At 36.3% G+C, this 15,367-nt stretch overlaps 1 protein-coding gene across 2 annotated transcripts in view; it reads left to right on the top strand.

Moving 5' to 3' along the window:
- Positions 1-10,817, top strand: part of Gabrb2 (gamma-aminobutyric acid type A receptor subunit beta2) — a 232,899-nt gene extending 222,082 nt beyond the window's left edge. For both annotated transcript variants that reach the window (XM_046426269.2, XM_046426267.2), the window contains one exon: positions 4,768-10,817. In XM_046426269.2, coding sequence (XP_046282225.1) covers positions 4,768-5,115 — 348 coding nt within the window. In that variant the 3' untranslated portion in view covers positions 5,116-10,817. The remainder of the gene's footprint in view (positions 1-4,767) is intronic.
- The last annotated feature ends 4,550 nt before the right edge of the window (positions 10,818-15,367 follow it).

The raw sequence follows: 15,367 nt of genomic DNA, 5'->3' as shown, positions 1-15,367 counted from the left end.
TAATCCCAGCAGCTCTGGAGGCTGAGGCAGGAGGATCATGAGTTCAAAGCCAGCTCAGCAACTTAGTGAGATCCTGTCTCAAAATAAAATACAAAAAGGCTGGGAATGTTGCTCAGTGGTTAAGCACCTCACCAAATTTTATATATATATATATATGCGCGTGTATATATACACACATATATATTTATAAATATTTATATATGTATATATGTACACATATATATATATTGGGTTTATGTGTGTGTGTGTGTGTGTGTATCTCACCAGCACAGGAGATGTCTCTCTGGGGTCCTGGCCTCTGGGCTGCATTTTCCCCTGGGGTCAGTATCAAGCGGGTGAGCTCTATGAACTTGGGGCACCTAGTACTGTCTCTCAGTCTATTGTTCCCTCTCCACCTAGGAAGTGAAATGCAGCTTCAGTTTGTCTTACCTCACAATAAAAAATAATTTGGGGGGCTGGGGATATAGCTCAGTTGGAAGAGTGCTTGCCTTGCACGCACAAGGCCTTGTATTCAATCCCTAGCACCAAAAAATAATAAATAAATAAAATTAATTTGTTTTAGAATTATTTATCATATTTAGTAAATTCATTTATGTTTGGTAACACAAACATACAGTGTTTAGTAGCTATTAAGAATTATTCTCAGCATTTTACAGAGGCTACTAAAGGAAACAAGAATTTTTTTTTTTTAATTATGATGATTTCCAAGTTCTGGTTTGTTTACCTGTCAATGGCATTTAATAACATGGCAGTAGAAGATCAAATGCAGCCATTCAATGAACATCTGTTGCATTTTTATAAAGAGATCAGTTACAGTCTTTTCAGTTCTTGCTATGTGCAAAGTAGGGCTAAGTACTTTTTTAATGTACTGTTACTTATTTCCTTCAAACAACCCCAGTGGACTGGAATCAGTATTTTCCCTACTCTACATTTAAGAAAACAGAGCTCAGAGAGGTTGAATGATTTTTCCCAGGGTCTCAAGGCTGGTACCCCAGAATCAAACCCTGCATTGACTGAATCCAGAACTCAGAGATTGTTTGGAGCCACATCCTCCATTCCCCACCTAATAGACAACAGGTGCAGTCCCAGGTGTTGATTGAGTCACTGTGCCAGACCTCCAGGAAGTATGTGTTGGTGGCCCAGGAGTGATGTACATGGACACTCTAGTGTGGCTTACAGGGAGGGATTCACCTATTTGGGTGTGGGGGGCGGGTAGGGAGGGAGTGAAATATAAGCTTTGTAGAAAATATGTGAAAGTAGTAGAGAAATTGGTCCTTCAGGGGGGGCAGGATGGGATAATCAAAGCAGTGTCTTGGGCCTTAACCATGATGTGCAGCCTAACGAACTAACTACAGCCAGCTTTGTTCCGTCCCTGTGTAGAGATAAATTACACCTGGAGATGGTTATACCTTATCCCTCTCCACTTCACAGCTTCATGGTCATGGATAGGTGTTTTCTAGGAAAAGTTACTTTCCTTGTTCAGGTTAATTTGTTCCTTGACTATTAATGGTGTTAATTGAGTCTATACAAGTCTTATAATACGGCTGAAGTATTATGATGATATGACTGACCCCAAAGAGTAACAGCACCTCATTAATTGATATTACTATTCAATACACCTCCCCTGCCACCCACACCTTCCCACCTCCCCCTGACCAGATCTCCAGTGGGGATGACATGATTACCTTTACCTACAGAAAGGCCATTCTCCATACCTTTTTCCAGAAGGTCAAATTTATTCATTCAATCAATGTCAATTGCATTTTTATAACAAGATCGGTTACAAAATTTTGAGAGCTTACAATGTGCATAGTGGAGTAACTCTGCAAAGCAAGGCACTTATCTTTTGGCAGTGGTTTTGGGGGGGGGTGCTTGGTTATGTATTGTCATTTTTTTTCTTTTTATCTCACTGGGACCTGTATATATATATCCTACTTCATGTACAACATGTTATAATAGTTAACTTTGTAAAGTACTTTAACGTCTCAAGTTCTTCTCACATGCTTTAATTCAGCTAGTCTCCCCAAATCTCTGGAGTTCTTAGATACCAATATAGTTGAAGAAACCCAAATTCAGAGGCATTTATTTTTCCAATGTCAAAAATAACAAATCAGGGTGCCGGGGTTGTGGCTCAGTGGTGGAGTTCTTGCCTAGCATGTATCAGGCACTGGGTTTGATCTTCAGCACACATAAAAATAAATAGAAATAAAGATGTTAAAAGAAGAAAACAGTTAACTATTAAAAAAATAATAAAAAATAAATAAAGGTTGTCCCCAAAGGACAACCTTTTGACTCAAAGCTGGTGTTCTTTCTGGAGACTGTTACTGTCATGGGGACCCAGCCACCATGCTGACTTGCCCTACACTGCATCTAGACCATTTGGCACAGTACCAGGCACACCATGGGTTTTCAATCAATACCTGTTAATTGGTGAAATGGACAAATAATTCAATAAGGCTTCAGAAATTATCTAACTCAGCTTTTGATTTCTGTAGGTAATAAGATGGGACCTCAGTAAGATTAAATGGACTATCTAAGGATGATTTGTTTTAAACCTAGAACAAGTTTCCCCTCATAGTAGTCCGTTGCCTATAGTTTCTATTATGGTTGTTACTGTTTTTTAGACTTTTAACTCAGCCAGTTCTGGTATCAAGTCACGTATTCTTATTATAATTGCTCAGTGAAAAAAACAGTCATGCTGGTGTTTGAGAAGGGGAGAGCCCTGAGTGTCCTCATGCATTGTGGCCAAAAGAATGTTTGCTGAAAAACTATTTTCTAAGTGGTTAAAAAAAAACTGTATAACCCAGAGAAGAACAGAAAATAAGCACATTATTGAAATATCAATGAGCCATAGGTTTCCCATTTTCACCAGCTTTGCATTTCTTGAGTTTTGGAAGATGGCACCCTCCAGCTTCTCACCTTTGAGTTTTAATGACCAAGGTTTGAGTCCCAGTTCCATTTAGTATCTGTCTGACTCTGTGAAGTTTGATGAATGCCCTCACCTGTAAACTGGGAGAAGAATGCCTTTTAAGAGTATGGTTGTGAGAAGAATGCCTTTTAAGAGTATGTATGTTCTTGTAGCTGCCAAGAACTAGAAAATATCACCAGCCTTTAAATATCTCTTTGCTTCCCTGGGGAGCAGGAACCCATCACTAAAACCATTAATCGACCTTTCTTTGACAGATCTCTTTCAAAATATATTGAGTTTAGTTTCCAAGTCTTAAAAACATTTAAAAATAATTTTAATAGTATATCTGTTTAGTCTTTTTACTATGCAAAATGCCACCATAAATAAACATACAGAATATCCGATCAAAGGGCAGACTAATTGGTCAGCTAATGCTTAGCAGCATGTTCTATATTTTTGTACCTTCTGTTTCTCAAAAGCTATTTGATTTTAATTTATAATGCAGGACCGGTAAACCATTTGAAAGCTAACTGTTAACATATAATCTTAGTAACCTTTTTTGCCATCTGCATAATTCATGAAGCTTAGAGCATTCATCATATCTTTCAATTGAGTAATCTTGTTTACATGTGTCATTGGTGGCTATCACTTTTTTCCTTTACTTTGTAAATCCAAAAAGTTTAATGGAAATTTTTGTATTCTTATTGTCTACCAAAATAAGTAATAGTCTATTATTAATGATAACTTGAGATGGCTAGATTCTATTATGTGTAACAATTGAGCCCTTTTAAAATTAAGGCACCCCATTCTTAACACAGCACTAAACATTATATAATAATTCAGTATTTGAGAATCAGGATGTCAGTGTTCATCCTTTACTTTTGTCTTTGCAAGAAGAAATCATCAAGAGAGATGACTCAGGTCTGGCATTGTGGCTCAGTGGTAGAGCGCTTGTCTAGCACATATGAGGCACTGGGTTCAATCCTCAGCATCACATAAATAAATAAAATAAAGGTATTGTGTCCATCTACAAGGAAAAAAATTTTTTAAAGAGAGCTGAATCAAGAGAATGCAATTGAGCAGTCAGACTTGGGCCTGCTGTCTCTTCTAATCCTGTCCCCTTTCTTTCCTTTCAAGCCAGTCCCTTCCCAGACTCAAAACTCTCTACCTCCAACTCTGTTTAGTTGTTAGCCTCTCATTTTCAAATTCCTCATTCTGAATTCTCTTATATTCTGGCAAGTCAAATGTGGCCTGTTTTATATTGCTCAAAATGGTTCCTTCAACTTATTTATATTGACATTGCAAATTTAAGGTGACATCTCTACTGTGGTTGTTCAAAAGTATCAATGAAATGAAATCACACCAAAAAAGTACTTGCCATATATAGCATGTCCTTACGAATTACTCACTACTTTTACTTCTAGTTTTGCCATTAAATCATCTACAAACACTTATGAGCATAATCCAGTAATTCATTACCTGACGTTATCTCATACCAAGTACAGTTTAATATTTTATGTGTTCATATAAAGACTATACATTCTTTAAACATATCAGGCCGCCTTCTAGTTATCTGCATACCCTAAACAGAAATAATGATAGGGATACTAACAGCACTGCATTCTAAAATTACATAATTGCCACAGTTCTCCAGGACTGGATTATTATACCATTGCATGGATGGGAAAACTGAAACTCAAATCGCTTAAGGGGACAGAGCCACACTTTGGACTCCACAGTGAAATAGCAAAGCCAGTTGTCTTTCCCACTGTGTGTCTTATCATATTTCCTTGCACTGTAAGCACCCACCAAGGCTTATTATTGTTTGAGTTGTCTTTTCTGATTCTTCTCCCTTGCAGATGGACCCCCACGAAAACATCTTACTGAGCACACTTGAAATCAAAAACGAAATGGCCACATCGGAGGCTGTGATGGGACTTGGAGACCCCAGGAGCACCATGATGGCCTACGATGCCTCCAACATCCAGTATCGGAAAGCCGGGTTGCCCAGGCACAGTTTTGGTCGAAATGCTCTGGAACGACACGTGGCGCAAAAGAAAAGTCGACTGCGGAGGCGCGCCTCACAGCTGAAGATCACCATCCCCGACTTGACTGACGTGAATGCCATAGATAGGTGGTCCCGCATATTCTTCCCAGTGGTTTTTTCCTTCTTCAACATCGTCTATTGGCTTTATTATGTGAACTAAAACGTGGCCTCCCATGGGAATCAAGGACTCGATTCCTCCTCAGAACAGTTGTACAGCCTGACGTAGGACTTGGAAAACACATCAATCCAGGACAAAAGTGATGCTAAAATACCTTAGTTGCTGGCCTATCCTGTGGTCCATTTCATACCGTTTGGGTTGCTTCTTCTAAGTAATGAATACACTAAGGTCCTTGTGGTTTTCCAGTTAAAATGCAAGGGATGTGAGCCCATGATGACAGGATTGAGCTTGAGTATTCCGTTTTCATCTGCATAGTAGGCAGCTACTCAGAGGGGAAACATTTAGAAGATATTCTGGAAAGGCTCAATAGCATTGTCAGTCATTGCCCTAAGATATGGTCATATCCAGACACTCTCTGTGTTCATTCTTAAGGTTGGCATGCTATTGAAATAGCGCTGTGCTCATGAAACATTATCAGCAGTACCATGCACACATGTTACTTTGGGATGGTCTGTGCCTATGTTATTCAGGTGATCATGATGTCATGGGGAGATAATTACCACTGAACTGGTAGCTTCTCATATAGTTGGAGCAGGATTAGGGTGGGGAGCCCAAGGGGGCTGGGGCCAAGGCAGAGATTTGGTCAGCAATTTGGTCATTGTCTGTGTTTGATGGAGTATGGGGAATCAACTAGGATATCCTTCATTTTGGCATTTAGAGATAGAGACTCTTCTGAACATTATCATACATGGGAGTACCCAAAAAATATTTTGCACAAAACTATTTTCTAGGTGGCTAAAAAGTTAACAACACAGAGCAGAGTCAAAAATTCCAGAAATGAGTGTTGTAACAAATTTAAAGCAAGAAAGCATAACCCTTATCACCGCCCCACAGCATCTGGTCTGTACATACTGTGTCCAGTGGCAAAGGGTAGAGAGAGAATTATTTTTTTTTTCCAACATCACAAGATTTTGACAGCATATCTAAAGAGGTTTTTATAATTTATCTAATCAGAATACAGTCAGAAAATAGAAAAGTTAGGGGAACTAGAAGTATCTTAGATGTTCAGGTTAGATTGGGAGTCATGCAGGAATATAGAATACAGACATGGCTAACAAATAGGTTATCTTCCTTCGAGAGTGCCAGGTATCTCTGGAACATTTCCCTATGAGTTTATTTTTTGAATTGAATAGGGTATTTCAAAAGGAGGATTTGTTTATTGCTTTAAAGGATTAATGGTCCTCTTCAGATTTTCTTGCTTCCAAACTTCTGATAATATTCTTAGAAGACAGGCACAGTAAGCCTTTGGGAGAGTGAGTGAACTCTATTTTCATCTGGGCAATGAAGTTTACCTTTATAATTTTGAAAGCAAACAATACTTTAAAAGAGTTTGTGCATGAAAAAAGTTTGTGGGTTCACTGGATTTGATTTTCTTAACGGGTGCTTCCATTGTGTATATTGCAATCTGCTTAATCAAGAAAAATATGAAAACTAGTGGACAATAGGGTAATACTAGAGCCACATTAATCTGTTGAGAGTTATGAGCCTTGGTTGATATTGCAGAAAAATATATAACTGATAATTAGGCTGACATGGTATATTGGTTTATTCTACCTTAAATTATGCCATTTGTTTCTTTTTGTATTAATTGGACATATGCATTCATATGTTGGACAGAAATGACAATAGGCTGATAATATTTTATTTCTATCGATGTGAGGCTCATATTTTGCTTTTTGTGTAGAAAATAATGAATTGTTTAATTTTATGTAAAGTTTGATTTGAGTGAACTTTTTCTCAGAAGATGACTTTGCCGTTTCTACTTAGAAAATAAAAGCATCCTCTTTTCAGAGTAACATTTCTAATTATGCATATGGGCCAAGGCCAGTTATTTTCTTGTGGATAAAATGTATGTTTTCTTCCCCTCCTAATTCAGTAGTTTGGAATATTATAGAGTCCTGTTGCTCTCCTATTCTACCTAGTAGAGAACAACAACATAAGAAAAAATAGTTTGTCATTCAACTTTCTGAAATTGCCCCAAGGTGGGATAAAAAAAAATTTTCCCCAGTGTAGAAAAGTCTGGATTTTATTTCTGATTACATACTTGAACACCTCTGAGTATAATCTCTGGGCAGAATCTGACCACGGATCTTCCCTGTATGCTCAGAGTAGAGGTTTCTCATGTTTCTCCAGGGACATGCTTTCTCCTAGGCAATCATTTTTTTGGGCGTCACACTAATAAAAGTGCCTGCCCCTTGTGGCCAGGGGGTAAAGTTTGAGTAGAAAATAACAGGAAGGAGCTTATCAATAACTCAGGGGCACAAGTCTAAAATGTCATTTCAGAAAGTTTTTTCTAGACATAACTCAGAGCCCAAGTCTAGAAGTGGGCTCTTATTTGCAATTTCCATAAAAGCCATAAAAATTCTTAATATTGTCATTCATGATTACAACAAAATTTTGGATGTCTAGGCAAGTCAACGATCTGAATCAATGTGGAGGGATACATCTTCATAGCATGAGCCTCAAATACATATGACCAGGAATTCATTTCTGCTCTCAACGATGTAACGAAACTAGGTAAAGGAGAGAAGATGGAACCTTGAAATGTGTGTCCTAGATCGAAAATCATATATTGGCACTCAGTAAACATATAGATAGAAAAAAACTGACTCATCCTGTCCAGAAATAACAGTAGACATAGAATTTATTCTAAGCTATATGTTTAGTTGAATTTGAATGCAGTTATCAAATGCAAGGAAGGGTGCTAGGCTTCATAAATCCAGACAGCCAGTCAGCTTGGTATCCAGTGGTTAAACTAAAGGACCACAAAGGTGTGTTTTTGCAATTCTGATATGATATTACTATCAGTTTATACATATGTATAGTTTTTCTTTTGATTATAAAACTGCAAGATAGCCAGCAATTAAGGTGTTTTCTCATCTTTGTGAAATTCATAGGAAATCTGACTCTAAAATGCACAGTCTAAATGAAATCTTCGATCTCAACCTGTATATATATATTGTACATGACTGCTAGTAGGTTTGAAATGCACTTCAGAATTGAAAACCCATGCAACATAATCTTGTGTTTGCAAAGGAATGTTACAATTCTTTCTACTGCAATTTAATAACAGGGGAAAAGACTCAAGCAGTGCCATCTAGACCTTTACTCATTTCTTCAAAAGCAGTGCTAAGTAAAAATATTACTACTACTACTGATGATGATGATTTGTAAACCAAAAGACTTTACCTTCTAGCATTAGGAATACACAAAAATATCGTCAGCTTAAAAAAGCACAACACATAAAGGAAGTGCAGTGGAATGCATAATGGAGAAATGAATCACATTTATTTTGAGCAAGACCTGCATTAAATTGGCAACTAAGACAATTTCCATTTTCTATAGGTAACTGTGTTCCTGTTTTATGATTAACTTCATATTCAAAAACAGAAACAGCAAGACAACATCAACAAACACAGGTCTTACAACATATCTACATGTGTATATGTGTATATATTGATCCATGTAAACATACATACATATATATGCATCCATATGTTGGAAAACAAAAGGAATAAGCTAATACGTTTTGTTTCCTTCACCAAACCAGTGTATATGTATTTTTAATTTAGCAACCAACAATCAACATATTGAAATAAGTAATACAGGGTACTGAGCATTTCTCGTATCAGCGCATCAATGCCCACAGTTCTTATGAACCTTTGCAGAGTTTGACACTACAATAGTACTGTACCTCGGAATATCCAAGTTAACTAGTTCTCACATTGCCTGTCTAATTGCTCTTTTTTAAGGATACAAATAATGTTGTCCATCAGTGATTTAAAAGCGAAAATGTCTTAAGAAAATGGAAAATCATAAAAATTCCTCCTGGGAGGAGAAAAAAAAATGAAACTAAACCCACCATGTTGGTTAGGGAAAAATACAACTGTAGCAATCATGCCATTTTGCTAAGTGTACAAAGTACATGTTATGTGAGCAACCATGACTTTCACTGAGAGTGTGTAAATATTAAAACAGATTTCTTAAATATTTTTAACTTCTAATTTGTATTTTATGGTAAGGCAAAGTGCTAATTCTGTTTATGGCTTAAGTTGATGTGTTCTAATATTATGTAAATAATCAAACATGCTGTAAATGAATAGTCAGTAGATACAAATAATTGTGTTTTTTTAAATTTTTTTTTGTTTGTATTTACTATGTACGGTTACTGGAGTGCCCCAGCAGAGTAATTTAAACACCCTTTTGCATAAATGGTTTGGGAATCCCAGACAGAAGGGTTTCAGTTTGCTATCTCATATGCGTGCACACGCACGCACACAAACACCACACACACACACACACACACACACACACAGACTCAAACATTCATAATCTTCCACTCCCCTCTGGTTCACTTCCTCTCACCCTCCCTGCGCTATGAGAAAACCCGGTAGTGTTTTCTGTAGTCAATTTGACAACCAAGAGATAGCCTTATAAATGGAAAATGGAAAAAGGAGAAATGATTATTGATATCTTAATAGAGTTTTTTTTAAATATGTCAGATTACTAGAAACCAAAGTTTGCAAATTAAATGTCAATTTTCAAAAAGTGAAAGTTTGTATTGATGGCAGTACAGAAAATAAAAATGCTTATTCATAACAGCTCCAGACAATTGCTACACACAATGCACACTAGAAGGTTTTTTTTCTTTTTCTTTTAAACAGTAGCCTTTTTTGTCCATAGATAGTATTGTTCCTTTCAACCAAAGACTCCAGAATTATTTTTTAAAAGGAAAAAAAAATAGGGGAAATGGGGGGGTGGGAGACACTGCTTCACACCAAAGGTTTATAAAACATTTTCCAAATGCACTAGAAAGATTGTAGAAACTAGTAAGGAGTCAGCAGGATACTAATAAAGATACTTCCCTAAAGAAACGATTTTTAAAAGTGGGGGTGGGGGGCAATGCTCTTAAATAGTTTAGTTTTTAGAAAATGATAAGTAGTAGAACATTGCTGTAGATGTTAAAAATTCTGACATCAAATTTTAATTTGCTTCAAGAAGTGCTTTTGTGATAAAGATAAATATGATCCAAAATGACGAAAAACAAAATTTATGTTCTTTGAGTTCCTAACCAAATGTCACTCCCCTATCACATTGACCTCTAATCTGATTCCATGTCTGTGTCTTTGTACCAGTTGAAACAAGTTGACAGTTCCCTCAGCTTACTTTATTTTTTGGTCCAATAATGAGAATTCAGCCATGATAATTTTGAATCTAATTAACTCAAACAAAGTTGCCTATAATTAATTCCATACATTTTTAATTTTCCTTTGCATGGGTGTTTAAATAGTTCTGTTATAAATACTGCCCCTGCATAGTTCTGAACTGTCCTTTTATAAAAAGTGATATTCTAGTTTCTTCACAATGTAGTGATTATCAGCCTTACTGATGACCTTATAGCCTTTCTTAACATGCACATAATGCACATTTCCAATGTCTAAAAAATGCAAACACAAGTGGATATCACTGCATCTGTTTCCATGTCTTTCTAAAAAGAGAACTATACTAAAATCTCTGGGATAAATGAGATAGTAAAAAAAAATGAGGATTATAAATGAATAGCACATAAGAATTATTTTCTTGAATTTAAACTTATTGCAGCCAGTTTCAGCATGTAAATATATAATAATGTTGGCTAGTGTGTAATTCTTAAACTAAGAAATATAAATAAAAATTAAAAGGTTGTGTGTGTGGTTTCATTATATTCAAAATATTTATATTTTTGAATAGTTGTATGAATTATATCATAGAGTCAAGGATTTTGTGTAAAACAAAGTAAAGCTTGGGACCTCAGGACCTGCTGTCAGGCAGACTTCTATTTGAGTTTTGATTTGCCACATATGAAGCAAATGATTATTCATAGAAGTCTCAATTTCATTGTCCATAAAGAAGAGACACAATTTCACTTCATTATAGGGTAATTGTAAAGATTAAAAGAAAAAAAATCCATGAGGCCCCCTTAGCAAAGTACAAGGTACAAAAGTGGTCTGTAAATAATATATGCGGCTCTTGTCAGTTGCTATCATTCTAGAATATTCAGTGTATATCTCACAAGTGTTTTTACTACCGTATGTAAAACTTCACAGCCATTATTAAATGTTCTCGTTGTTTAGATATTGGATTTTAAGGATAAAAGACCTTGCTTTCTTCAGGAAACATGATAAACATGAGTGGTTCATTTATTTGATGTTAAACATACATCTGCTGAAGACAAACTAGCCATTTCACAAAGTTCATTTTTATTTAGTCCTTACCATAGTCCTGAAAGTAGAAGAACTCAAGCTCAGCAAGATTAAGTACCTTGCCAAGGAGAGGAAGACGCAGCTGGATTTCTACTCAGGCTGGACTTACCCCTAAATCCTTCCAAGTGATTTCCACCTCATCATTAAAAGTGGTTTATCCAATTCTTATTTGTTTGATCACTTCACAAGAAACATTTGTTGATAAACTCCCTGCCAGAGCTTGTGCTAATACAAAAAAAAAAAAAATCAGAAACAAACACACAAAGTCCCTGCACACTCCCAAACACATGGAACTATCCCAAGTCCAGTGATTCAGTTGGTGACAATTCCCATGTTCTTTCCCCTTAGTGACTTTGAAATAACCAAAGAGTACCTCAGTAGACTCATGCTATGGGAGGTAGGGTGTCTGGATCCAATCACTCAATGAATTCACAGGTTAAGAGGGGTTATACCTACTAAGGAGCAAGCAGCCCAGTTTATCTCAGCTGGGGTTATAAATTATAAAATCTAGGAATGTGAAATTCTTTCACTTGCACTTTTGAAATCCCTCCTGCTAAGTTTCAGCATTTCTTATCCTCAGAGCACATATATGCTCAAATACATGAACATACTCCTATGACTGGTAGTGGTGATGGCAGTAGGATGAATGTGTGTGTCTGTGAGTGCATGTGCCTGTGCTTAATTAAGCCCAGGTGGGTGGTAGAAAGACGATAGGAACAACAGGTATGGGGTTCATGGTCCACATACTGCAAGAAGAGAAAGTGCCACGATATTTACCCCCCCCCCCCAAAGAGCTGGTCAGTTGGTGTTGAGAAAAGTTCCTCTCTTATTTTCCAACCATTGTAGGATCTTCAAGGAGACTGTTTAGATAGACTTGCACTCTTCTAAGACTTGCTCTAATTCTAAAATACATGGGATGTTTCAGGAAAATTATTTCTCTGAAAATTAAAGAAGACACAAGAAGTGGAAAGCCTCCCATGTTCATGGATAGGCAGAATTAATATTGTTAAAATAGTCAAAGTAACATAAGAAATATACAAATTCAATGCAATCCCCATTAAAATATCAATGATATTCTTCACCCAGCAAGACAAAAACAGTTTTAAAATTTATTCAGAAGAATAAAAGACCCGGAATAGTCAAAACAATTATAAACCAAAAAAGCAATATGGGAGATATTACTATACCTGACTTTAAATTATACTACAGAGTGGCTGGGGTTGTGGCTCAGCAGTAGAGCACTCACCTTGTATGGGTGGGGCCCTGGGTTCAATCCTCAGCACCACATATAAATAAATAAAATAAAAGTATTGAGTCCACCTACAACTAAAACATATTTTAAAATTTACACTACAGAGCTATAGTAACAAAGACTGCATGGTACTGGCATAAAAACAAACACACCAAAACAAACAAACAACCCAACCAATCAATGGGCTAAGAAGCTGAACAGAAGAAAATATACATTCGATCAACAATTATGTGAAAAATATTCAATATCTCTAATAATTAGAGAAATGCAAATCAAAACTACTCTAAGATTTCATCTCATGCCAGTCAGAATGGCAATTATCAAGAATACAGACAACAATATATGTTGGCGAGGATGTGGAAAAAAAAGGTACACTCATACATTGCTGGTGGAAATGCAAATTGGTGCAACCAATCTGGAAAGCAGTATGGAGATTCAGAAAACTTGGAATGGAACCACCATTTGACCCAGCTATCCCACTCCTCATTCTATACCTAAAGGACTTAAAATCAGAATAAAATAATGCAGCCACATCAATGTTCATAACAGCTCAATTCACAATAGCTAAATTGTGGAAGCAACCTAGATGCCCTTCAGTAGATGAATGGATAAAGAAACTATGGTATATATACACAATGGAATGTTAGTCAGCATTAAGAGAGAATCATAATAAAATTATGGCATTTGCAAGTAAATGGATGGAGTTGGAGAATATCATGCTAAATGAAGTAAGCCAATCCCAAAAAATCAAAGGCCAGATTTTCTCTCTGATAAGTGGAGGCTGATCTATAACACGGAGTTGGGAGGTGTGGGAAAAATGGAGAAACATTGACTGGGCAAAGGGGAGGGAGTGAAGAGAGGGAGCATGGGGGCAGGAAAGATGGTTGAATGAGATGACATCATTACCCTAGATACATGTATGACTGCACATGTGGTGTGATGCTACATCATGTACAACCATACAAATGTAAAGTTGTGCTGCAGTTGTGTATAATGAATCAAAATTCATTCTGCTGTTATATATACCTAATTAAACTAAATCAATTAATTAAAAAAACATACAGACCAATTTGGTACAGAATAAAAGCCACAGAGACAAACCCCACAGATACATTCATCTGATCCTTGACAAAGGTGCCAAACACACATACCAGAGAAAAGGGACAGCTATTTTACCAAATTGTGCTGGGAAAAATGGTTATCCATATGTAAAAGAATGAGACCAGAGCCTTATCTCACATTGCACAGAAATCAACTCAAAATGGATCAAAGATCTATTAATAGGACCAAAAATTATGTAACTCCTAAAAGAAAATGTAGAGTTGACATTCCAGCATATAGCCACAGGCAATGAGTTTCTCAATAGGACCCCTAAAGCTTAGGGAATAATGCCAAAGGTTAATAAATGTGATGGCATCAAACTTAAAAGTTTCTACACAGTAAACAAGAATATTCATAAAGAGAGAATATACAGACAGAAGAAAATCTTTGCTGTGTACTTTTCTGACAAAGAATTAATATCTAAAATATGTAAAGAAGTTTAAAAACTGGGCTGGGGATGTGGCTCAAGCAGTAGAACGCTCGCCTGGTATGCTTGCGGCCCGGGTTCGATCCTCAGCACCACATACAAACAACGATGTTGTGTCCGCCGATAACTAAAAAATAAATATTAAAAATTCTCTCTTCTCTCTCTCTCTCTCTCTTTAAAAAAAAAAGAAGTTTAAAAACTCAACATCAAAAAAATAATCCAGGGGCTGGGGTTGGGGCTCAGTGGTAGAGCGCTTGCCTACCACATGCGAGGACTGGGTTCGATCCTCAGCACCACATAAAAATAAATAAAATAAAGGTATTGTGTGGGTTATTTATGAAAAAAATTTAAAAATAACCCAACTAAATGGGAAAATGAACTGAACAGACTCTTCTCGAGAGAAGAAATACGAATGAGCAACAAATATATGAAAAAAAAAATTTAACATTATTTAGCAATTTAGGAAATGCAAAGCAAAACTACACTGGGATTTTATCTCACACCAGTCAGAATGGCAGACATTAAGAATACAAACAATAATAAGTGCTGGAGAGGATGTGGAGAAAAAGGAAGACTTTAAATGTCTAGGCATGGAACTACTATATGACCCAGTATTTATCCTAAAGAATTAAAGTCACCATACATAGCAATAAATGCATACCCATGTGTCTAACAGCATGATTACAACAGCCAAACTATAGAACCAGACTTGATATCTATCAACAGATGAATTTAAAGAAAATGTGGTATATATGCACAATAGAATTTTACTGAGCCATAAAAAAATGAAATCATGTTCTTCTCAGGAAAAGTACAGAACTTGAAAATATTATATTGAGCAAAATAAGACAAACTCAGAAGGTCAAACAAAGGTGGTATGTTTTCTCTCATGTGGACGATAGAAAGAAAAAAGGAAAAGAAAGGTGAGGAGAGGGAATCTCATGACAATAGAAGGGAGATCGAAAAGGGACCCAGGGGGAAGGAAAAGGGGAAATACTAGAGATTTGTTTTTTATTATAACAAATAATATTATTGTGCACATGTATGAATATATAACAACAAATCCGACAACTGTAATGCACCAATAAAAATGTGGACAAAAGAAAAATAAACATTTTGTAAGAAAAAAAAAGATCATTTCTCAGAACCATGAAATTCATCTCTGAGAATAACAAAAATTTAAAGCTGAAAATTCTCAGGCATGACAGTAAC

The sequence above is a fragment of the Marmota monax genome, unplaced genomic scaffold (assembly GCF_021218885.2).
Source record: "Marmota monax isolate L192 unplaced genomic scaffold, Marmota_monax_Labrador192_F-V1.1 WCK01_AAM20220418_F8-fsc00246, whole genome shotgun sequence".
NCBI lineage: Eukaryota > Metazoa > Chordata > Mammalia > Rodentia > Sciuridae > Marmota > Marmota monax.
The sequence above is the reverse complement of the archived record's forward strand: the minus strand, read 5'-3'. Positions and strand labels throughout refer to the sequence as shown.